This window comes from Cololabis saira, chromosome 8, assembly GCF_033807715.1.
Source record: "Cololabis saira isolate AMF1-May2022 chromosome 8, fColSai1.1, whole genome shotgun sequence".
Taxonomy (NCBI): Eukaryota; Metazoa; Chordata; class Actinopteri; order Beloniformes; family Belonidae; genus Cololabis; species Cololabis saira.
The window spans coordinates 24,590,508-24,616,510 of NC_084594.1; the positions used below are offsets into that span (position 1 = coordinate 24,590,508).

The following is a 26,003-nucleotide window of genomic DNA, read 5'->3' on the forward strand; positions in this document are numbered from 1 at the left end:
CTGAAACACTTCCAACCACAGTTTCCTGCACATCTCAAGCAATGGAAATATGTTCAACTCACTCACCTCATCGCATCGCCCCACGTTTTCCTCGCATTACATTTTTTAATGATTTAAATCTGTTTTTATTTCCCTTTGGAGTTGTAAAGATGCACATTTAATAATGTGCACTTCAGTTACAAAATGCTGGCACATGCCACTGTAACAGCGTAGGCAGAGACATGTCTCTGGAAGAATGACATGAATACATGTCCTAAACAGCCACACCACACAACTTTTAGATAAAAGTCTCACCGTATTTTATTTCTTTTTTTTTTAGCACATTTTTTTCCAAAATTGCATCCATCATAATCCATTAAATAACAATAAATTCCTGCCATGACAAGCATCATCTGTAAACTAACTGTTAAAAAAAAATGCCAGAGAAAAATAAAGAAAACAATTGAATTCATTGAAAATGAAATTATTTTTCATTTCAGCCAAATATAAGCTGAAATTTACAGTTGATGCCATATAAATACAATTTTTCCATTATTTCACAGATCAAAGAGTTCATATTCACAATGCAAGATAGTAGGAATGTGTCAGTTCCACCTTTACTTCAACGTTTCAGCAGAAAGCAAAGAGCAAATCTAAATAAATGAAACGACATTCACATTTTTAGTCTTTGCATTTTTAAGGCTTACTGTTAGCAGTTGCTATGCACATGGTATTTACCCGAGTCACAGGAAGCAAAGCCTGACAAGTCTTTTGTCTGATATCTCTGCAACAAAATTTGAAAAAAGGCAAATATAAACAAATTTTCTGCAGAGAAAACCCATAGCTGATTTTGAATATTTCTCAACCTGGAATTTCAAACAACATTAGTTTGTACGTAGGGTATCGTAATGTTTTGGTGCCCATATGAGTCGGCTGATGCGAATGTCACGACCGTATCTGATGTCTGGGTCCCAGCAGTACTCGGGAGACAGAATCCTGCTCGGTTTATGAACCCAAAAGTATTTGTTCAGATGACTCTCGTCGTGCCACAAAGCCTCCACATTATTCTTTTTATCCTCCAAGATGTTTTTGTAGCAGGTCTCAGTCAAGGCCTTCACACTCTTCCAGGAACCTCCAAAGATGGCAGCGTGGTAGTAAAAATCCCCCGTTTCCATATATGCTTTGGACTTTGGGTTCCCGTCATAGGTAAAAAACTTCCTGGGAGCGCGGAAGTAGTAAGCATGGAGCAGACCGACCAAGTCTCCCAGAGCCTCGGTGCCGAATCTCCCAGTAAACACCTGATCAACATCGAAACAGAAGACGTGCGTGCATCGGTGGCGAATATCTGAGTCTATGAAATCTGATATCGTCTTCATTCGCATCATAGAGATGTCCTGCCACCTGCTGTGCCTTTCGACTTTGATTATTTCCAGACTTCGCTCAGCGCCAAGCTTGATGTTTGGCACCTTCTCAGGCATGTCTGTAAACACATAGTACGTGACAGGAACACCCAACATGAAGTGATGTTCTGACGAGTTCAAGAAGGTCTCGAGGTAAGCATCCAAGTACCTTTGTTGTAGACAGAAAGAAATAATAGTTTTAAGCTTTTTTTCCTGCAAAAATAGTTAAAAAAAAAACAAAAATAACAGTAACAAGTAACAAAGTAACAAAAATAGTTACTTCAAATATTAAACAAACTACCAAAGCAGTGGCAATTCAAAAACAGTAAAAGTTATAATCTTAAAATGAATAACACACCTGCCGATTGCAAATACAGTTAGAGCGACAGATGATCCTTGTTTTTTGTGGACTTGGTCATAACGATCAGGGTCAAACATTCCCTCCCACATGATGGGAGCTTTCCAAGGTGTGCATGTTAGCACGTCTGGTCTTGACCTGAAACACAAGATTGCTTCAAGTTTATTTGATACATCTATCGGATTAGGTTGAATATGCTCTTCCATACACAGCCATTCCCAATGGTGCACAATGCGCCAAACTAACCACAACAGGGTAAAGGTAGCCTTTATGTGATGACTAATACAAGTTTTAACTGCCAGTTGGGAATTTTTCACAGAGGCCCAAACTTGCACTGCATCCTTATTAGATTTTTCAAATCTCGTCTAATTTCACACCAATCTGCAAATTTGGTAACAGACAGTGGTTACGTCTCCATTAGACTTTTGCTCAAAAGAAAATAGAATCTCTGAAAGTTCAATAAAGACAGCATTGCAGGGGATTGGTGTTTCCATTGAACGCTGTTTTACAAATAAGCGTAATTCCCGCAAATCTCCCTATCTTGTCCTGCAAGACTTCTTAACATTCTTAACTTCTTAATCTTAACATTGAAGAAAAAATTGACTAATTATTGCAATTGCCGCTACCGCTGTTGAGAAACTGGCCAGATGATGAAGGCAGAGGATGATCATTCAGAGGTAAAGCCCTCATGTAATGTATAATGATTAAAGAGTGTTAAAGCACAATCACATCACATTAATGAGGCCAAAAACTTTTGATTTGCAATCATTTGCAATCAATCGTTTGTGCATTACTGTACTAAAAAATGAAGGTCCGTGCTGCACTTCTAAGCCCTGCCGAGTTGTTAATCATGGACCTTCCCCAAAAGTGAAAACAAAGCTGAAATCTAATGTACCGTAAATAAATAACTTAGAACTCATTTTCAAATTCTTCACAAATGTTTTGAGATCTCGCAAAAAAAATAAATGTTTCTTCACAACTGATTGACTCATTGCAACTCAAGAAAATAAAGGCTTTTATTTAAAATGTTCTTTAAATAACATAAATCATAAATCATTTTAGTCACTGTGTTTTCTCAGACTGACACCATTCTTGTCCGAAGTATTTTTGAAGCTCAATGGTAAAAACTGGAAGGATTTTTTTTGTTCTCTGTTCTTTTCAGACGTCATGGTTGTTGGGGTTTGACCCACTTAAAGACAGTTCATGCTGAATATATATACATATACATTTTGTGGCTGGAAACATAACTGAACCTAGTGGTCGAGAAACCACATGCATGATAAACAATTGTGTCCTAACTGTCTGCAAGTGTCACTGGAGGTTTGAATTATCTTACAAAAGATCGAGGGTCCCATCAACACTGTTTTCCAGGTTCAGCATCTCTGCACTTTCCAAAGAACACCTTCCCATCGGTATGAGACCTATAAAATATCTGATATCAGAAACATTTTCATGAGATTCATGCAGATAAAAATGTGAGTTTTTTTTGTTTTGTTTTAGCTGTTTCCAGAGCATTACTGTTCACCATTTTGGATAATACAGTTTGCCTCTTTGTTGAGTCGTGTATGATTTACTCAGTAACACTTATATAAAATGGGATTATTAAATGATGGAAAGCAAACAAGAAGTTTCCCCATCCAATATAACCATATTGTTGTATGAATAATGATTTTATTACTCACCGCTCTGGTTGTGTGAGGTAGACAACGAAGACGACTATTGGAAAGAAAAGTAAACATGTCAAGCTATTCTTCATCCTCTGATAGTGCCTGTGGGGAAAATAGCAAACACATTTAACATTAAACTGATACTTCATTATAAAAATAAAGACCAAATATTTATTTCTGGATGGATGGATGAATGGATAGAGTCTAATCCCTGTACCTCATGGTTGAATCTAGTTCTAGTTGACCTCAGTAGAGCACAAAGTCTGTTGAGACTGTTGTACCGGACACTGGTTGTTCACTGGACAAACGGCTGAAGAAAAAGAGGAACTTTATTACATTGGTTAATCAGTGGGAACATAAGTACATCCTAAATGGCAGAACTTCCCACCCTATCTCTAAGGGAGGCTGCAGCCACCTAGGAGAGGAGACTCATTTCAGCTACTTGTATACTGGATTCATGGAAATTACAATGTAGCACAAAAACTTAACCTTTCACATGGAAGAAAATAAGTACTTGAATTTTTTAAAATTATAACTCTTACAGGAAGAGAGCCCTTTTTAATTTGTAATTTTTTCTTTAAAGTAAATCTAGGTCTACTGAAGTTACCAAATATAGTTACTTGCCCTGAAAAGGATGATACGGCTACAAAAATGCCCAGAAGGAAAAGAAGTATGTGCCAACAGTAAAAGGGAGTTTCATCATGTGGTGATTCTGCCTCTGTCTGGAAGACTGAAGACTACTAGCGTAAGAGCAACATGTTTTACTCATCCAATGTCTCATCCAATGAACCTGAGCTTGAATTTCTGGTTTTTAGTTTCCAGCAAGAAACATGTTCAGCCAGCCATTCAGCAAGTAACTGAAAGACACGACGCTTGTGACAACAGCAACGTTTTGTCAGTGACAACGCCGTCTCACCAAACAGATTATAAATGTACAGCACTTACTGAAGGAACTTTAAACATTTAGATTTTACTCAGCAAATATGCTTATTGGCTGAAATAATCCATACAGTCAAGGCTTCAAGCTAAAGGATGACCACACTGCATTTTATATCCACTCATTTTCTGTTTCAGCATTAAAATCAAAGCTTTTCTCCATCACTTGAATGTTTATTCATCAAAGTATACAGGGGGTACAGAAAATATTCAGACCCCTTTAAATGTTTCCCTCTTTGTTTCATTGCAGCCATTTGCTAAAATCAAAAAAGTTCATTTTATTTCTCATTAATGTAGACTCAGCACGCCGTCTTGACAGAAAATAACTGAAATGTAGAAATTTTATTAAAAAAGAAAAACTGAAATATCACATGGTGATAAGTATTCACACCCTTTGCTCAGTGTTGAGTAGAAACACCCGTTTGAGTGAGTACAGCCATGAGTCTTCTTGGGAATGATGCAACAAGTTTTTCACACCTGGATTTGGGGATCCTCTGCCAGTATCCTAGCAGATCCTCTCCAGTTCGGTCAGGTTGGATGGTGAATGTTGGTGGACAGTCATTTTCAAATCTGTCCAGAGATGCTCAATTAGGTTTAGGTCAGGGTTCTGGCTGGGCCAGCCAGGAATGGTCCCAGAGTTGTTCCAAAGCCACTCCTTTGTTTCTTTTAGCTGCTTAGGGTCATTGTCTTGTTGGAAGGTGACGCTTCGGCCCAGTCTGAGGTCCTGAGCACTCTGGAAGATGTTTTCTGCCAGGATATCTCTTTACTTGGTGGCATTAATCTTTCCTTCAGTTGCAACCAGTCGTCCCGTCCCTGCAGCTGAAAAACACCCCCATAGCATGATGCTGCCACCACCATTAACGCTGTAAAGTTCAATGTTAGTCTCATCAGACCAGAGAATCTTATTTCTCATATTCATGTGTTTTTTGACAAACTCTATGCAGGCTTTCACACGTCTTGCACTGAGGAAAGGCTTCTGTCGGGCCGCTCCATAAAGTCCCGACCTGAGTGATGGAGGGCTGTAGTGATAGTTGACCTTGTGGAACTTTCTCCCATCTCCCTGCAGCATCTCTGCAGCTCAGCCACAGTGATCTTTGGGTTCTTCTTTACCTCTCTCACAAGGCTCTTCTCCCACCATTGCTCAGTTTATCTGGACGGCCGGGTCTAGGAAGAGTTCTGGTCGTCCCAAACTTCTTCCATCTAAGGATTATGGAGGCCACTGTGCTCTTATGAACCTTGAGTGCTGCAGAGATTCTTCTGTAACCTTGGCCAGATCTGTGCTTTGACCCAATTCTGTCTCTGACTCCTTGGGCAGTTCCTTCAACCTCATGATTCTCATTTGCTCTGACATGCACTGGGAGCTGTAAGGTCTTATAGAGACAGGTGTGTGCTTTTCCTAATCAAGTTCAATCAGTTTAATTAAACGCATCTGGACTCCAATGAAGGAGCAGAACCATCTCAAGGAGGATCAGAAGAAATGGACAGCATGTGAGTTAAATATGAGCGTCACAGCAAAGGGTCTGAATACTTACGACCATGTGATATTTCAGGTTTTCTTTTTTAATAAATGTGTCTACATTTCTGTTTTTTTCTGTCACGATGGGGTGCCGAGTGTACATTAATGAGAAATTAAATTAACTTTTTTGATTTTAGCAAATGGCTGCAACAAAACAGAGGGAAAAATTTTAAGGCGTCTGAATACTTTCTGCACTCAATGTAGTAGCCTATACAGGTGAACAAGCAATTAAGAGTTAAAAGTTGTTTCAAATTAATTAGGCACTACATTCCAAACCAGGCAGCCCTGCTGTATATGCACGCTATGATCTTTTCTCACATTTCATATTGTGTTACAGTCTGGGCTCAAGCAGTTCCTTCTGCAATAAAGAAAATTGGTACTTTATACAATCAAGCCTTAAAGAATATGGATAAAAAGCAAATTTGCTGGCATCATTGTAACATTTTAAAGAAATATAATCTGTTGAGCTTTGACAGTTTTATTATTTTATCTTTAACTATTTTTCAAATGTATTAAAAATGTGGCCCCAGAGCCACTCTCAGTGTTTATTCAGAGAAAAAACAGCAGCAGAGTCACCAGGAGCTCTACAAACTGTAACTGTCAAATACCTTACCGCAGAACAACATTCGGACAATCAGCTTTCTCAGTAAAGAGCGGTCATCTCTGGAATGGACTCCCGAATGAAATTAAATTGGTATCAGATAGCAGAATCTTTGCATCCATGGTTAAGAACTGGCTGAAAACACAACAGGATTGTACCCACTTTTGAAATGTTACTGTGTGTGTTGTGATGCGTGTTGGGAGGGAGTGAATGAGTGAGGGAGTATGTGTATGATGTGTGGAGATTGTGGGATTATGTGACTGTTTATTTTGTGATTGTTTTTAAATAGATGTAATTTTATATTTTGTATTATAGGTCCTAGATATTGTTGTATTGTATTTTATTGTTAGAAAAGCCCAACTAGGGACAAGAGTTGCAAATTAGCAATAGCTATAAACTCTGTGTGCAGAACATCAGTTGCTGTCATTGTACTGAAACTATGTTTAAACTGCATTGTCCCTATCAACTAAACCAATAAATAAATAAAAAGTCAAAATGATGTACATGTTTTTAGACTGTGGGAGTAAGCCGGATTACCCAGACAAAACCCACATAAAAACACAAGGAAAACATGCAAACTCAACATTGAAAGACTCCTGCCAAGAGTTGAATCTTTTTGTTGTGATGAAACATATTGTGCCGCTTTCCCCATTGTATAATAACCAGAAATATTAGGCAATAACAAAAAAAAATGATAGTGCAGTTTGGCTGTCTGGGCAACGTGTAAAAGAATAAAACCAGACAAATATACAGTATCTATATGGTTGTAGAAATAAATGCCATATAACACTAAGTAAAGTTCTGTACACATTACTAGCTCTATATATTCAATTGTAAATGTATGTAATTGAATGTAATTTACAATTTTTCTTGGCTTGACCATCTCAGCCACAGTGCACAGAGCTTAAGCAGCAACAGAAAATGAAGAAGATAAACAAGATCCCATCCATAATATTGTACAAATGCACTCAAAACAAAAAAGAAAAGAAGAAATATGTAACTGCTCTACCTGGGGGTCACCGTCATCCGTAAGTATCAATAACTTGTGACAAAGACGTTTTGAGATGATGAGCTCTCTGAGACATCTAGTGAAACATCAAACACCTTATTTTATCACGGATGGTTTACCACAGGTACTGGTATAACAAATGAGAGGGAAGACAGCGACACCCCTTGCCCTTTATCTGAAGTGAGATACCCGTAACCTTGACTTGGGGTAATGGATACATATACATATACATATACATAGATATCAAATTACCTTCATGCCTATAACCTACTAGTTTGTAAACTGGAAATCACTAGTTTTTAAACTGGATGCTGCCTGGGCACATCTGATCTCTGCTTTTGCGAACCGTCAAAGCAGCACGGTGCCTGTCACACCCAGGGGAGAGCGGAGATGGGGAGATGTTTAATTAAGTCTACATTTGTTAAAATGCTAATTTCAAAATCAAAAGTTATCTGCATCTCAGGCTCAGAAAAGATCTCCTGTGCTCCAATGCTGTAATCGTGGATCATCCATACTGACTGGATGTGCCAGTAGGAGTGGAAACAGTCCGGAAACTCTGCTGGAGGTCATACTGTATGTGCTGATGTTGGCAAAGCAATGCATCAAAAGAACAGAATAAATACAGGAAATATGCAAAATATGTAAAACAAACAGGCCCAGAAGGATGAATGAAACACGCTCAGCCTATGAGGGATAAAGTTCACCATGGCTACCAGCCACTTCAGTTGTTCTATAGCGGAAGGGCTTTGGCGCTCCAAGTGAACGTTTTCAGCGGCATATTTCGTCTTCTCATACGCAGACAACCCAGTGGGTGATTGAGCAGGTGGTGGAGAGAGAAGTCTTCTCATATTTCGGCATCTTCGGCTTAAGGCTTTTCTCCCACTATGGGAGTTTTTACCTGCCATTGTGTAATAATTGCTCGGGGGTCATGTTCTGGGTCTCTGGAAAGCGTCTAGAGACAACTTTTTTTTGTATTAGACGCTATATAAATAAAATTGAAAAAAATGTAATAATTAGACATTTTAAGAGTAGAGATTGAGTCGCTTTTGGAGCCAGTGGTCAGTCCAGGAACTGCATCTGCCTGGAGCTTTGAATGCTGGAACTTCGTGTGGACTGTTTAAAACCCTTTCATAAGTGCAAAATTGACTGAATTTGATTATATACTTTCCATTGTCAAGCTTTAGTGAATTTTGGTAATATTATGTTACTTGAATAAAAAACAAATGTGAAAATGTTTCCAGTTCCTCTATTAAATTAACGCTGATGGATACATTTAAAAAAAAAAAAGCCTATTTGGCCTATTTAGTGATATATGATTTAAAATGGATACAGTGAAATGCAATCATATTATCATATGCAAATCATATTTATGATTTCAAATAAAATTCTGTGCTTTTTTAATTTTTGAAACGACATATAATGTCAGACCATATTGCACTAACTTTAGTTTACACACAGAGAGGCGCTAGGGCAGACGGGACGAAGATGTTAAAAGGAATAATACTTATGGGTTAGGATGACAGGAAGCCAAATACAGTAAGCAAGCTAAATGTAAATCATGATGACAGAAGAAAAAGGTGGAATGGAAAAAGATCAAAACCAAACAGGAATCAAGACACCTGAAGAAGGGTTCTGTGAGAGAAAATTAAAGTGTCATTCTCTACGTGCAAAGATGACATTGTTGCCCTCCAAGCAGAGATTAAACTTCTTTCTCCTGAGCTCATAAAGTTGGAGAACAGATGTGAGGTTTCGGTGAGCATCTGAATTGAGTTTCTGGTTTGGTTTCGGGCACTTGATTGCCTTTGTTAGTCTGATTCTCTGCCGTTCGCGGCTCTCTCTTCCCAACAGCTGAGGTCGTTGCGCGGACCACACCTACTGTTTTGTAACTGCTTGGGGGGCAGCTAAGCCGTCCCCTGGTATTTCACCACACTTCGGGTTAAGACCACGTAGGGTAAAGACCTGCGAGTCTACTTGCGCGAGTCCAACAAGCAGAGTTCCAACTTAAGTAGTGCAAAATGTGTCTCAAACCAATGCCGGTCACATATGAGTACAGACTAGGGCTGGGCGATATGGCCTTTTATTAATATCTCGATATTTTTAGGCCATGTCACGATATACGATATATATCTCGATATTTTGCCTTAGCCTTGAATTAACACTTTGATGCCTACAATCACACCAGTATGATAATTCTATATGTCTACATTAAAACATTCTTGTTCATACTGCATTAATATATGCTCATTTTAAACTTTCGAATAAGTCAAATTTACCAAAACTGTATTTATTAAACAGTTACTAAGCAGTGAGTGGCACAAACATAAAAAGTGTAATTTGAAAATAGAAAGTGCACGTTGCATCTTTCTGACTCCCCGTCTGAAGAACATCTGCTAAAAACATGTTCTGGTCCTGGTTTTACCAGGATGACCAGGTTTCACCTGGTTTTACCAGGATGAGCTGCTCTGAGCAGCAGGGGCCCCTTAGAGCACCTTTATATTAAATTGTAGGTGCAGCCAGGGGCTGCAATGTTTCATCCTCTCCTCCTTTAATTTGCATCACTTTCACTTATTGTTAGAAATATGACGTCATATAGTCTTGTTTGACTTTGTTTTGATGATAGTGATTGATTTCATGTGGCCACATTTAAGCAACACTAGGTGACGTTTCCCAGTTCTGGAAAAGAAAAGCCTGAATTATGGTTCCGCGTTAAATCGACGCAGAACCTACGGCGTAAGGTACGCGGCGATGCGCACTTACGCCGTAGGTTCTGCGTTGGTGTAACGCGGTACCATAAATCAGCCTAAAGGCTCGGCTGCGCATGTCGCGCTAAGCGGCTCCTCGGCTCTCCACAGAGCCGTGCGCGTCGTGCGAGGAGAAAACATCCCCTCCCGTCTTTACTAAGCCGGTTAGCTTTGAAAAGAGTCCGCTGCGCGTAGCAACCGCGCAGATGAGCTCACGGCGCAAACAGGCCGAGTTTGGGAAAGTTAAAGTAAAGTTAAAGCGGGGAAGTGACCGGCGACATGGATGTATTAAATAACGCGGCGGTCCCGGACAGCAGCGCCGACACCAGCAGCTGGTCGGGGGCCAATGATAATGCACACACGACAGCACGTGACTGACATGTGTAACAGGGTGCGCTTGTTTTATGTCTCAGAAGGAGAGACGAGACGAGAGAGTGAGAAAAGCCTGTAATTTAATGCCCGCGGCTAAAAGCAAAATGCGTGAAAATTTATATTCGAATATGCACGATGGAGTCATTTTGTACATCGCACAGAGTAGAAGCCGAGATACATCGGCAATACTCGATATATCGCCCAGCCCTAGTACAGACCAAGACGCGGTTCCTGCAGGCAGCACAATCCGCAAAACCTGTGTTGTCCCGTGGTATACCCGTCTGCCACATCCTCTGTTACCTTTGTTCTCTGGAACTGTCAGTCCGTTAACAATCGAGTTAACAAAATCGAGTTCATCAGTTCATTGTTACATCTCTCAGACATTCAGGCCCTAGCCCTGACCGAGACTTGGATCCGCCCAGAAAACACAGCTACACCAGCTGCTCTATCTGCTCTATCTATCTACCTCTTGGACGAGGTGGCGGTACAGGCACTCTAATGTCCAAAAAGTGGATTTTCACGTCCATCTGCCCCGTTGCTAACTGCTCATCGCTTGAATATCACGCTGTAAAAATCTCTAAGCTCTTCACTGCTTACATTCTGGTCATATACCGCCCTCCAGGAGACAACATAGATGAGTTAATCTCTGAAATGGGCATGATTCTCTCTGACATCTCCGCTAATTGTACTGGGAGATATGAACATTCACATCGGCAAAACACAGGCAAATGAGTTTCTGGCTCTCATCCACTCTTTCAATCTTACACTGGTCCAGACTCCTCCAACACACAAAGGTGGTAATATCCTTGACCTGGTGCTGACCAGAAACTGCACTACAGCTGATGTGTGTCACACCACTGCACCTCTCAGACCACTTCCTGGTTAAATTTTCCGTCTCCCTTCCTCAGGTCACTCAGCTGACTCTAAAGATGGTTTTCTACCGCAGAAACTTAACGTCCTCTCAGCCTTTCACAGCTGTCTGAGGTCTGCTTTAACTTCCCGTCTATCTCAGACTTTTCCACACTATCTGTTAATGAGGCTACAGAAACACTCTGCTCCTCACTCACCTCCGCTCTGGATAAACTCTGTCCTCTGGTGTCCAAGCCAGCTTCTTTCACATCCAGCTTGATGGCTGCCAAGGTATCCTTTTACCAGAACAAAATGCTCACAACTCCCAACAACTGTTCATGGCATTTAGCTCTCTTCTCTCTCCACCACCTGCTCAAGTCTCTAAACACCTGCTCAATCTCTAAACTCCTAGTTGGCTCAAAACCAACGACCTGTCTACTTGATTCTGTTCCTACCGACATCCTGCAGAACATTTTCCCGACAGTCAAACCGGCAATAACCCACATGATCAACTCCTCTCTTACTTCCGGCATCTTTCCCTCTGCCTTCAAACAAGCTTGGGTCAACCCACTGCTGAAAAAACCCACACTCAACCCTGCCCAGGTTGAAAACTACCGGCCGGTCTCACTGCCCCCGTTCATGTCTAAACTTATAGAACCGTCTTCAGTCAGTTCCTTCACGACAACTGCCTGTATGATCCACATCAGTCTGGCTTTAGGCAGGGCCACTCATCTGAAACTGCTCTTCTGTCAGTTACTGAGTCACTACGAGCTGCCAGAGATTCCACCACACTTGTGCCCACATCTTCTGCCAGGAATCTTGGTGTCATGTTAAGCCGCGTTTATACTTGCAGTTCAGAACGCGTACGCGAGACGCAGGATACGCGTGACGTCACGTCTCGCGTATCCTGCGTATCCTGCGTACATTTGACGCGTCGACGTGCACGTTCTCAAAAAGACACTGAACGCGTACGCGACCTGCAGTTCTCGCTCTGGCCGCTAGTATCGCTGTTCCCGGTCTGATCCCAGCTGGCACGACTATGCTGCTCTCCCCTGGAGAAAGTCCCCGTGCATATATTTATGCAATATTTAACTTCCCCCCAGGGTTTCCGTTGTCCGGTAAAATATGCCGAAGTCCGGTATTTTATAATCTCTCCGGTCAAAATACTCACTGGTGCTGCGGGACTAGAGTCCCCGGGAGTACCGCGGATGGCGACCCCCGGCCGCCGAGCCCCGGACAACCCCCGGCGGCCGAGCCCCGGTGGCCGAGCCCCGGTGGCCGAGCCCCGGCCGCCGAGCCCCGGTGGCCGAGCCCCGGCCGCCTAGCCCCGGCCGCGGAGCCCCGGCGGCCGAGCCCCGGCGGAGGTACGCGCCGAGCCTCGGTGCCTCCCGGAGCCGGGAGGAAGCGGAGCCGGGAGCCGGGAGTCAATTGACGGGACTTATTTTATTTTAAATACTCTGTTTTTCAATAAAAATACTATTGAATGACTTGCAAATGAATGACTTGGAATCATATTAGGAACAATACATTTTTTTACCATGTTAATCTTTCTTATATTGACATCTACTTCTCCATATGAACCTAAAATTAACTGGATTTATTGTTTCGTCATTTTTGTTGAGATGGGTGAGGAGAATGCTGGATAAATTAGTCTGGAAAGACTATCCACTTTTGATAATAAGCAATAATAATAAGATAAGTCCTTTATTACTCCCTCAACGGGGAAACTCACGTAGCAGAAGTACACACACACACACACAGGGAAGGGGGTAAAACAGTAATATAAATAAGTAATACACATTAAAAAAAGAGTAATAATAATAATAATAATGTTATGGTTTTCTTTAGCTTCCTTCTAGGCACCCAGAGCTTTACAGAGATCATTATTCATTCACACACATTCTCCCCGGTGGTAGCTCCGTCTGTAGCCGCAGCTGCCCGACAGACTGACGGGAGCGTGGCTGCCATATCGCGCCAAACGGCCCCTCCGACCACCACAAACATTCATACACACTCATACACATTCACACGATGTTATAATCTCCTACATCATCCAATATTGTCCTGTAAAAGTGTTCGTTTTTCTAATCTGCTACCGCTGCTGCTGCTACTACTTCTGCTACTTAATATAAGTAGCTTTTCCAACTGTTGCTCTGCTTACTGCCCCCTATCGGTCACCATCGGTATGACAGGCTCTACTCGGGTGGTACGCGACGTACGCAGTGGAGCATGAACAGACACAAAGCAGGCTACGCAGGCTACGCAGGTTACGTGCGTAGAGTATATCCCGGGCTTTAGACAGCCAACTGACCTATAAAGCATGTTGCCTTGGTTTCCCGGTCTTGCCGTTTCGCTCTCTACAACATCAGGAAAATCAGACCCTACCTGAGAGAACATAAGACACAGCTCTTGGTTCAGGCTCTGGTCATGTCACGCATTGACTACTGTAATTCCTTGTTGGTCAGCCTACCTGCGTACTCAGTATAACCTCTACAGATGACCCAGAATGCAGCAGCACGTCTGGTCTTCAACCAGCCCAAGAGAGCTCATGTTACTCTGCTGCAGAGAGGACTGCAGAGACTGCAGAGAGGATAGTTGGGACTAACCTCCCATCTATCGACGACCTGTACCGGTCCAGGACCAGGAAACGGGCAGGTCGAATCTCTGCCGACCCCTCACACCCGGGACACTGCCTGTTCCAACTCCTCCCCTCTGGACGGCGCTACAGAGCTTTGTGCGCCAGGACTTCAAGACACAGGGACAGTTTCTTCCCGCAAGCGGTTGCTCTGATGAACTCTCACAGATAACAAAGTCTCAGAGTAACCGAACACATGCAATATAAAAATAAATCATCAAAATATAAATAAATCATCCAGCACCCCTCTTTAATATTCATGTTGCCTCACTCTGCTGCAGCTCTCACTTTTTTATTTCTTTTGAAAAATTTGTAATTTTTTATCTTGTACTTTTGCATAATTCTTGTCTGTAGAAATTGTAAATAGGTCATAATTATTCTCACTACCTCAAACTGCTGCACCTTAAAATGTTTATAATTTTTGTACATAGAAATTCCACATTTGTCTATTGTTTATTTGTTTATTGTTTACCTTTAAGACCATAGAGAGCGAAACTACCGGAGTCAAATTCCTTGTTGGACAATGTTCGAACCTGGCCAATAAAGATGATTCTGATTCTGATTCTGATTCTGCTAATCTCCCTGCACTGGCTTCCAGTTGCAGCGCGCATCAAGTTCAAAGTTCTGCTTCTGGCTTACCAGACAATCACCCAAACGGCTCCTCAATACCTTCACTACTTGATCCAGAAATACACTCCCTCCCGACAGCTCCGCTCAGCCAGTCAAAGACGCCTAGTGCTTCCACCACAACATGGCGTGAAATCAGTAGCCAGACTCTTCTCCTCCACTGTTCCCTGATGGTGGATTGACCTACCAAGCTCTGTCTGATCTGCAGGGTCTGTACCTACTTTTAAGAGCAAGCTAAAGACTCAGCTCTTTAAGGAGCATTTTGGCATCTAATAAGATGCATGCACTTATGACAAGTTGGTGTCTTCTTAGATGTAGCTTTCTTATTTAAAGAAGAAAAAAAAGGTATATTATTCTAGCACTGGCGTGACAGCACACCAACTGGACTCTCAGCAGTCTGACCAGCACTTATCCAGCTGTACCCTCCTATGTGATTTTGTGCTTGTGTTGTTCTCAGATGTAAGTCGCTTTGGATAAAAGCGTCTGCTAAATGACAGTAGTAGTAGTAGTAGTAGTAGTAGTAGTAGTAGTAGTAGTAGTAGTAGTAGTAGTAGTAGTAGTAGTAGTAGATCCCAGCATAGCAATATAAGGATAATCGGTATCTCAGAGGAGTCACCCGTCAGCTACTCCCGGTGTTGTGTCTTCACTGCTCAAGAAGCCTCTCTCTCTCTGAACAAGAAACCCCTTCTGGGCCGCGCTCATTGGACCCTTCAGCCCAGACCAAAGCCAGGTACCCACCTTCGCCCCATTACTACATGGCTGTACTAGCACACTCATTGTGTGGACATTCGTCAACGTGTGAGAGCATAGGAATCACACTTGGAGAGGTGTCCACCTCAATTGTTCCTGACCTCAATGCAAAAACAGCATCCTCTAGTGCGGCATTTAATTACATTCATTGTTAACTCAATTCCAGGGATGCGTTTTGGCCTTTTCTACCCACACATATGGGCAAGCAGAAAAGACATTCACACTCCTGAGGACGCCCCACATACATTAAAACTTTGAAGACCTAAATAATATGAAAGTTCACAGGTCTTTTTGTTTTTTCATCTTCGTATGTTCAAAAACATACAACTGTAACTTGTTTGAGTCTCTATGACGTAATATATGTCTTTTTTCTTCTCTTCTTTTCTGCGGCTGTACAGACACTGCAGAATTTGGTTGCTTTCCTCCTTCTCTGAGTTGGCAGGCTGAGGGGAGACCACTTTATATATGTTAAAGCAAGAGAAAACCTGTTTTTCATAATAGGTCCCCTTTAAGTGGTATTGTAGTCATCGTTGGTGGTGATATGAATTGTGTTATTAATCCTAACCATGACCACTCCAACCCTAGTAGGCTGCCAGGAATCGACTTTTTTTTCTTTTTCTTCGGACACAAAACTCACTCTCAAAGTATCAGCAGTCAAATATAATCCAATTGTTATCCGAGACCATGCCCCTTTCCCTTGACAATCAGATGTCATCACAACCCCGCTATTCAATTCCATGGAGATTTAATCCTGTACTACTGTCCAATGAAGAATTTGTTAAACAAATAGTCACTTTAACAGATGATTTAATTGCTTTAAATCGAAATGAGAAACATCCTATCTCATATTCTTTTTTCCTGCTCATTCAGGCAAAACACATAAGCTCAGGCTTGAAGAGGTCTCTACTAATATTGCTCGTATCGATCAGTTAATTGCTGCTCCTTTATTTTCAATTTTACCCCATCAACACACAGACTTGTAGTCAGAATTTGATTGAATTTCAACGAACATCTTCTTTTAACGCTCCCAATCCACATAAACATGGTGAAAAGCCAAGTCGTCTCTTATCTTGCCAATCACATGACGAGGCTGCCCCTCATGTGATTCCCTCTGTAAAAAATTCAACGGGTGGTTACAAAAACACGTTTACATATGCTGATTTTGCGAGGGAGGATACTTCATAAAATGAAGTAGATCATCAACAACCCTGACCATCCTCTTTACAACACAACAGAAGGTCTTCAGTCGGAGGATTCTTCAGAACGTCTGCAACATAGGCCGCTACAGGAGATCCTTCCTGCCCACAGCTATATACCTGTACTATGACTCATGAAGAGACTTAAGTTATGACTACTGCAACAATTCATTTCCTTTCTGGGTTAATTCAAATATTTTTGGATTTGAATCAATTAACACAGTTTTTTCAAATTTTTATTCTCAGTTAGAAAAGTCTGAATTCCCTCCTGATACTACTGATATGTCAAATTTTTTTTAGAAAACCTTGAATAGATCCTTCTACTGCCAACAAACTTGGTTCACCATTGACCGTTCAGGAGTTGATTCATGCAGTCACAGATAAGCAGACTAATTAAGGTCATGGCCCCAATGGATTCTCTGCATAATTAAAAAAAAAGGTTTCATTCAGAATTTGGCTCTATCTTGAACTCTTCAGGGTCCTCCCTCCTACCCTCAGACGAGCTTTTGGTGACAGTACAATTTATTTAATGGATAACTCTTTTATACATATCTCCTCTGGCTTGTGTTTGTACTAATGGGATTCATTCAAATTTCCCTTCGTTTCAAGGTTTCACTTACACTGAAAAAAGTGACTTTTTGGTGCTGAAAACTCTGTTGGTCATAATTTCCTTAGTATTTTAAAGATTCTGTAAGAACTAGAGTTTCTGAAGTAAAATGTAACTTTTTTTTTTTTACATAATACATAGATTATGGGGGAAGAGTGAGTTTTACTGAGGTTTCCTTATACTATTTAAATGTTCAACAGTTGTCTTTACCCACAACAGGACTGGCTCTGCTCCGGGTGCGACGGTACAGGATCACAGAGCAAGGTGTCGCACCTACAACAGTCATTTCAAAGGTACGTTATTATCATTTTGTTTTAAACTTGGGATAATAAATAAGTCTGCATGTAGTCTGGCAAGATATGTCACTGTTCATAAGATTATCAACTGACAGAACATGGTTTTGTTCTCTGTAAAACTTTCGGTGGTAACACGGAAGTAATGTAATGCTGTGCATTGACAATGGGGGGTGGGAGTTGATGAAAAACTTGGAGAAAAGCCCCAGAATAGGTTTTTAAAACACTTGTTTACTAGCAGAGGTGAGAGCACCAGTTTGGAAATACAAAAATACTCAGTTTTCTTTCTTTTCTTTTTTGAACAAGAAGCTAGTTAGCGCCGCTAGGAGCATGTTTGTGCTGTGCGATTTGAAGGCCACAACAACTTCGCGATGTGCTACTACGTACCAATACTTTCAATACCAAAAGTGTCCGTTTTAGTATCGATACTCATCCATCCATCCATCCCTTTTCTTTACCCGCCTAATCCCAAATTAGGGGTCATAGAGGTCTGCTGGAGCCAATCCCAGTTCTCTTGGGCGAGGGCAGGGGTTCACCCTGGACTTCACAGGGCCAACACCTACACAAACAATCATTCACTCACATCTAGGGGCAATTTAGAGACCATATAAAAGGTATAGTCTGTAATCGTATTCAAAAACATTTATTGTTATACTGTGTGAAATGGTCCTTCCATCCTGAGAATAGCCAGTGAATAATGTGTTCAGAAAAAGGAAAGAAAAAAATCTGACCTCTCTGACAGCTTTAATTCTGTAAAAACTCTGACCAATCTGTTTTTTGCGCACCGAATGGCACGGATTGGTCAGAGGACCAGAGGATTGGCAGGGGGGAAAGAACCAATCAGATGCCTTCATTTTAAGTCCCGACCACGCCCCCCTCTATCCCATGCGCGCACTTGTCATGTCAAATGTAACGGCTCGCCCTGCTAAAACGGCTAAAAAAAGAAAACCAAACTGCGATTCTGCGGCGCAGGTTGTCCGCTACTGGGGGTCTGCTGGGGGATGGAGGCGTCTCCATCCCGGCGGGGGCGGAGAGCGCCGGTGCTGGTGGTGGTGCGCTGTGGTGCTGTGCAGGCTCTGGAGCCACGGCGTAGCCTACGGCGTAGGGTACGCGGCGACGCGCACCATTCTGCGTTGGTGTAACGCGGAACCATAAATCAGCCATGGGCAGCACGGTGGCTTAGTGGTTAGCACTGTTGCCTCACAGCAAGAAGGTTCCTGGTTCGACTCCCAGGCCTAGCAGGACCCTGTGTGGAGTTTGCATGTTCTCCCCGTGCTTGCGTGGGTTTCCTCCGGGTACTCCGGTTTCCTCCCACAGTCCAAAAACATGCATGCTAGGTAAATTGATCATTCTAAAATTGCCCGTAGGTGTGAGTGTGTCTGGTTGCTTGTGGGGACTGCGGGTGGAAACTAGCATTTCTGCTAAACCCGGTGTATTTACACTGCTTAATGTAGTGTTAATTAATATACATTGTCCCGTCTAAATAAACTTTGAATAATAAATAAGCCTTCAGTGTGTGCTGTGTCCTGTTCTGAACACTTCTCTGTTGTGCTCATTTTGCTGGGACGTCGGGTCCCTCCGCCGAGACACAACTTTTGCGGTATGCGTTCATTGTTGTGTCTAAAAATGATGCGCACCCAATCACGGTACAGATATTCTGTGGTATTTTTTTATATTTATAAAAAAATTAAATTATAAAAAAATAAAGGATCCCCATAACTTTGATTGGCTGGGCAGGACGCACGTTTGGGTGGGCCCTGACCCCCCTAAAACTGGCCTCGCTTACAGGTGTATGAGACATGGGGTAGTTTTGTTGAAAATGTGCTGTCCAAAATGTCCTGGAAAACTCGACTCCTGCAAATGCGCGTTCCCCAAAGTTTGTGGGGGCGTGGCTTTGGACGGAGCGCTGACGGGAGGTGGAGGAGGGGATGGGGCTTAGAGGAGGTGCCACTTTCAAATCTTGCTAGCTCTCCAACATTACTGACTATACCTTTAACCTAACCTGCATGTATTTGGACTGTGGTCCCCGGAGAAAACCCGTGCAGAAACGGGGAGAACATGCAAACTCCACACAGACTCCCTGAGCGGGAGTCGAACTGTGAGGCACGAGTGCTGCCCATCGATACTCAATAAATGTTTTCATCAGTCTGCACCAATTTGGGTTAACAACTGTTTTTGGACCTATGTACGGTTTCCGGTTGTCTACTTTCAACTGAGGCAACTAAAGTTGATTACTGTAAATATGCCTGTCTGTGTGCAGGCACGCGACTATATTCAAATGGCCGCCAGTACTGCATGCTGCATGGCACAATTTACTTAAAAATTTGAATAAAATGATGTTCTTGCCTATGAAAAACAAGTAGACTTTTCTTAATTTGTTTAAATAAATATAACTTACAATTTGGATGTAATTAAGTAAATGTTACTTAATATCTTCACAACTGTTATGTTTGGTGGAAAGTAAAATTCACTTGATACTGGCAAGTGAGTACTACTTGAAGCATTACATTTTACTTAAATCATTTGCGTTACAATATATACATATATACCATATATACTTACAATATATTTTGTAAGTACATTTTACGAGTTATTTTTTTCAGTGTAAGTTTTATAGTAGGTGTTAATGGTTTGGCAAGTATCTAATTACTGTTTTCCTTTTTTTCTACTTTTTTTTTCCTTTTTCTTTTGTCTACATGATTTTAAAAATAATTTAAATATTCTTTGCATCCACTTTTGGCTGTAAAAACTATAACTGATCACTGTCAGGTATGATTATGACCTTTGAAAACATCAAAGCTCTGTATTATTACTACCGTATTATGTGTGTTTATAACTCTTGTAATCATTAATAACCCATTCATCATCCACACCTGCTTATTACTACTTTGGGCCACAGGGATCTGAGATGAGATGAGATGAGATATACTTTATTGTCCCCGAGGGGAAATTTGTTTTGCGTCAAGTGCATACAGCGTCTTTTTAAAACATGAGACAAACAATCAACAAAAGCATTACGGCAGTTCACAGTTCATCATTGTAAAAATTCAAGTACTATCAAAAGATCAACAATCAAAACCCCAGTTATAAATCATCATACAAGAGTACTATCAAAAGATCAACAATCAAAATCCAAGTTGTAAATCATCGTACAAAAGTACAGTAGTGCAAAACACACAGATACAAAAAGTACAGTACTAGGGGCTGCCCCTATGCACCCCCCGCTCCATGCCCCCCCCACTCGGTAGGAAGGGTGAGGGGTTGGGAGGGGGTAAGAGTGAGGAGGGAGGGGGATTAGGTAGGGGTTGGGCAGTGGGGGAACATGGAGCTGAGGGAACACAGGCACAACCCCCAACACAGCATACAAAAGGCCCTATTTTTTGTTCAAAAGGGCAATTGAAGTAGGTAGGAAGGACATTTTATAACGATTATACCTGCAGCGGCTCGCTCTGTAGCGCCTAGCCGAGGGTAGCAGCTCATACTCGGGATATAAAATATGTGAAGGGTCGGACAGTATTCTATTTGCCAGGCTGACAACCGTTTTCTCGAAAGTTGCCTGTAGTGACGGAGAGTCTTTCCTACCAATTACCTTCATGGCTGTTTTTTGCATTTTAGCTATTCTAGATTTGAGCTGGACTGACAACGTCCCATACTACCGGATCTGCTGGAGCCTATCCCAGTGCTATAAATGCAAAAGGTAGGGCTGCACCCTGGACCGGTGGCCACTTCCTTGCAGGGCTACATATACAGACAAACAACCATACGCACATGCGCACGCGCACAGACAGCAAGGATGGAGAGAACCTGCAAACCCACAGAAGGGACATGGATTCAAACCAGGAACCCTCTTGCTGTGAGACAGCAGTGTTAACCACGCCACCATGCTGCCTGCTGATGTTTCTGTCACCGAAAGTGCAACAGTCTATTGAAGTTGGGCCACAGTACAAATCTTTTGCGACAATTAGTGATGATAAGTTGACCTGTGATCCACATGTTGAAGCTGTTGCACTTATATCAAAAGCTTCAGAGTTTTAATGTTGACAGCACTTTTATGAGGACGTTTTACTTGTGTTTTATTAAATATGTTTTGTTTTTTTGTTTTTTTATTCAATGGTTTTGGATCATTGCCTCTAGATAATAAGAGCTTACTGATGGGCATTGTCAAGGTGCGTGGCAAGATCCCAGGTGGGAACCTAAATGATCTTAAACCTTATATAGTTTATAGGACTTTAAAATAGGCTCAGTCAATCTTGGCTGATCCAAGCCACCCTCTTTCCAATTATTTTATGTTGCTGCCATCTGGTTACAGATAGTTTGCCAGAATGCAGAAAAAGCTTCTTCTTTTTTTTGCAGCCATTGACTTTTTAAACATGTCACTTTTACAGGTAGTTTTTAACCTGTTATTGTGTGTCATTTTTACTTGGTTTATATGTGTCTGCCATAAAAAATGCCTTAGGGATCAATAAGATACCTGTAACTGAAAAAGAGGAACGACAGTGGCTGTTGTTTCAGTTGCTGACTGTTAGACCAGATTGACAGCTTGGAATTTATACGTTTGTGTCTGTCATTATATGTTGGGATCAGCACGACTTTTCAAACAGATAGCACTCTTAACACAGTGACTGCACCGACAGCATCCTGAAGACAACATCCCTGTAGAGCAAACCAACGTTAGAAAAGTGCTGAAAACAGATGCATGTCCCCCGAGTTTCACTTTTCACTTAAAGATCAGTTAAACTCTGTAGATATGCTTTCTTTTCTACCTGTGAACTTTAGCAGAGAAGGATCAGTATCAGCATGTGGTTGTTGTGCAGCAAATGGTGGTCAGACCAACTCTGCTGATAAATATTCCCATCCAATTACACAATAATGCAATAATTTACACTCAGGTTGGTACAGAGGTCTAATTCAAGGCCCCTATGATAAACCCCCTGCTGGACACTACCTTGATCAGATGTTGAGCTTTGTAATTAGCCTGGCAGAAAATAATTATTTTGTGTTCAAATGGAAAATGAAGTTGGTGGAAGTCTATTTGGGCCCACTCTGTGAAGCGAAGAAGAGTGTTTAAATATTTAATTACAGTGGTAAGTTCCTTGGATAAGACTACAATAGAGATGACATTTTGGCCAGAAGCTGCACTAATGCTCATGGAGCCTTAGTGCAGCGGATGTGGATGAGGGGAGGGCCAAACAGAAAATAGGAGGGCCAAACAGACCTCTCGACATCAGTTCAGGGATGTCATGGAGGTCTGAATGATGGGAAACGAAACCCATGAGAGGAAACACTCCATGTGCTGACGAGGTTTAAATGAGGTTTAAAGATCTCTACTGTCCTCAAGAAGGCAGGTGATGAACATCAGGTTAAAGCAGTTAGTTGACTGAAACAGAGAAGCAAGGAGGACAGAAGAAGACTGGGATGGAAAAAAAAACAAATAGATATATTGAATCTGGAAACCAAAAGACAAAGTGGAATGAAAAACCAGAGACTATGAGGAAAGTACAATTACTGTTTCTCCAACAAACATCAGAACTGCATTTTGATTTGCGACTACCATGCTCTAATTCATTAATCTGCGTGATAAATAGGAGGCAGCAGAGTCATCAATGAAGCACATGGTTTGTGTCGTTGGACAACAAATCAGTTGCTGTGCCCTAAAACTCCACATTTTTTAGCGCCATCGCAAGTTTTTCTATTTTTTTATTTCTGCAAGTTTAACTTGAATAAAATGCACATGGCATATCTCTTTTCATGAGTTTTGTATGGAGCTAGAACAGTCTCATAATTCACAAATGCACAGGACAAGTTTTACAAATGCACAGACCGATTTGCAAATACACACACCGTTTCACACGTGCACAGAACAATTCACACGTGCGTAGGACAAGATATACAAATGTATATTTGATGCACACACAAATATAACCTGATCTACAAACGTTTTTTTGTCTGTGAGCTGCGCTGGATTTGTGTGTGACTTTTGAGACTCTCCTGACGTGACTCGATCCACAAATAGGTTTTTTTTAACACGGAAGGATCTGCAACCAATCAGATTAAAGGGGCGGATCCACCTGCTGTTTGAACTGCGTTCGCTTAGAAAAGTGATTAATATTTCGAGTTGTTGGAGTAAAGATAAATAAACAGCAACAGGAGATAAAAGATAAATAAACAGGATGGAGAGGAGATCACTATTCTGATTTTCTTGTGATCTAAAGAAACAGCGCGATCGGAGATGGTTTGTGGGGCTGTTCAACCAGAGCCGTTGGGAGAGCTCTTAGTCCTGCCGACAAACCATCTCAGATTGCGCTGTTTTATTTACCGGGATCACAAGAAAATTAGAACAGTGATCTCCTCTCCATCCTGTTTATTTATCTTTTATCTCCTGTCTTGTTTATTTATCTTTACTCCACCAACTCGAAATATTAATCACTTTTCTATGTTAACGGCGCTAACGCAGTTGAAACAGCAGGTGTATCCGCCCCTTTAATCTGTTTGGTTTAGAGTAAATCGTGTTTTATCCACTGCTCTGCGTCCCCCACGTGGGTGCGCTCTTATGATTGGCTGGAACAAAGGAAGACATCTGATTGGTTGCAGATCCTTCCGTGTTAAAAAAAACCTATTTGTGGATCGAGTCACGTCAGAAGAGTCTCAAAAGTCACACGCAAATCCAGCGCAGATCACAGACAAAAAAACGTTTGTAAATCAGGTTATATTTGTGTGTGCATCAAAAATACATTTGTATATCTTGTCCTACGCACGTGTGAATTGTTCTGTGCACGTGTGAAACGGTGTGTGTATTTGCAAATCGGTCTGTGGATTTGTAAAACTTGTCCTGTGCATTTGTGAATTATGAGACTGTTCTAGCTCCATAGTTTTGAGAAGGCTGTAAATATATTTAGTCACTGTTTTGATAGGGTGTCTTTGTCAAAAAGTGAGAAATACAGTTAATTTACTGCCTCCAGGAGGCAAACAAATCAGAAATGATGCTCTGTTTCATTGATTGGATTGTGGTTTGTTTTTTACTGCAAGCTTTTCTTGCATACATCCCCTTGTGTACATCAAAAAATACATTAAAAGAAGTTCTTTGGTACGAATTTTTCATCCTTAATTTTAGGTTAAAGGTTGCCATTTCTCCAAAGAAACAGAGCAGTTATTAATGTTCCAGATGTTTAGGGTTGGGCCATGACTAATATGTGAGAAGAAAGGTATTTGTTGTTGTTATCTTTGACTGTAAAGCAAGGAGGTGGTTGTGACTCTACCATTAAACCACTAAATGTTTTTTTAGCTTTAATGTTACACCAGTCAAGAATGTATTTTTGTGTTCCTATAAATGTAAATATTTCTCTAAGTGTATGCTCCTGTCTAGGCATACATGCCTATATGTACGTCTATCTTAAGATATATGTATATATTGGGTGACTTCCAGTATACTGCATCTGTAATGTATTTCTCTACATTAAAGGTGCTCTGTTACTCACCGGACTGGTTGTGCAAGGCAGACTATGATACACAATTGGAAAGCAACCTACCATTTAAAGCCATTGTTCGTGGTTCCAGCAACAGAGACAAACAAGATCTATTCTAGTCGATAATAATCCTTGCGTAGAAAAGTTAGTTCAAATTAACACAGTAATCAGCATGCTAGATAGTGGCTAGTATGTAATAAGTGGCGTTATACATGATGGTTTTACTGCAAACACACACCCACCCACTAAATACACACATGGAGACCCAATCTCCTTCCTCTTTATTATGACCTGAGCTGGAAAATGCACACTTACCCTTTTGTCCTCTGATTAGAAGAGTGTCTTTTCTCTAGAAACTTTGATAGTATATTTTCCAAGAGAAAAGACACGTATTACTTGTTATTTCTCACTCTTCTTTCTCTCCCTCAAATGTATATATATATATATATATATATATATATATATATATATATATATATATATATATATATATATATATATATATATACACCCAAACACACGTTAACACATTGCTTTTTAGCGTTCTTCTTTAGCGTGTATGTCATTATTATTTTCCTGTCCTTGTACGACTTTGTCTTGTTTTATCTTACTACTTTCAAGGAGAAAAAGAGAAGTGTCTGACACAACAGGTGAGGCAGGAAGGACGCGAGTTAGATGCTCTAGTTAAACTTTTGAGCTGAAGTGAGTTTTTGAATGTTGATTAACATTTTTTATGGCAGCAGAAGAAATGGAGATAAATAAGAAAGTTTCATAAATACCCTACAAAATACATTTCACGACAGCATAAAAAAAAAAAAAAAAAAAAAAACAAGATATAAAATGGTACTCTACCTGGAAGTCGCTGTTATCCGTAAGAATTCATTTAAAATAAAGAAAAAAAAGACAACAACGATGATTTAACATAAACAGCAGAGCGGGGAAGTGTAAGAGCTCCCAGCTAAAGATTAAATCTGTGAGCGAAGACTGTAAAAAGCGTGGCTGAT

The 26,003-nt window shown here is 41.1% G+C and overlaps 1 protein-coding gene across 3 annotated transcripts; it reads right to left on the reverse strand.

Moving 5' to 3' along the window:
• Window positions 1-81: 81 nt before the first annotated feature.
• Window positions 82-26,003, reverse strand: LOC133448651 (alpha-1,3-galactosyltransferase 2-like). 3 transcript variants are annotated; one of them, XM_061727373.1, is made up of 6 exons: window positions 25,852-26,003; window positions 3,622-3,714; window positions 3,420-3,506; window positions 3,074-3,158; window positions 1,738-1,875; window positions 82-1,548 (listed from the first exon to the last, which is right to left on the reverse strand). In XM_061727373.1, the coding sequence occupies exons 4-6, from the start codon at window positions 3,145-3,147 to the stop codon at window positions 864-866; spliced, it is 897 nt and encodes a 298-aa protein (XP_061583357.1). In that variant the 5' UTR covers window positions 3,148-3,158; window positions 3,420-3,506; window positions 3,622-3,714; window positions 25,852-26,003; the 3' UTR covers window positions 82-863. The 3 variants fall into 3 exon arrangements, with proteins under 3 accessions (XP_061583357.1, XP_061583356.1, XP_061583355.1); XM_061727372.1 differs by lacking the exon at window positions 25,852-26,003 and adding an exon at window positions 7,467-7,488 and having other exon boundaries at window positions 3,074-3,169; XM_061727371.1 differs by having other exon boundaries at window positions 83-1,548; window positions 3,074-3,169.

What these genes read in the sequence shown, in the direction of transcription:
- LOC133448651 (XM_061727372.1), bottom strand. An exon ending in TACCTCACACAACCAGAGCG is followed by an intron (nt 3,170 to 3,419) that starts GTGAGTAATAAA and finishes TTCTGATATCAG; the next exon opens with ATATTTTATAGGTCTCATAC. An exon ending in GATGGGACCCTCGATCTTTT is followed by an intron (nt 1,876 to 3,073) that starts GTAAGATAATTC and finishes CTTGTGTTTCAG; the next exon opens with GTCAAGACCAGACGTGCTAA.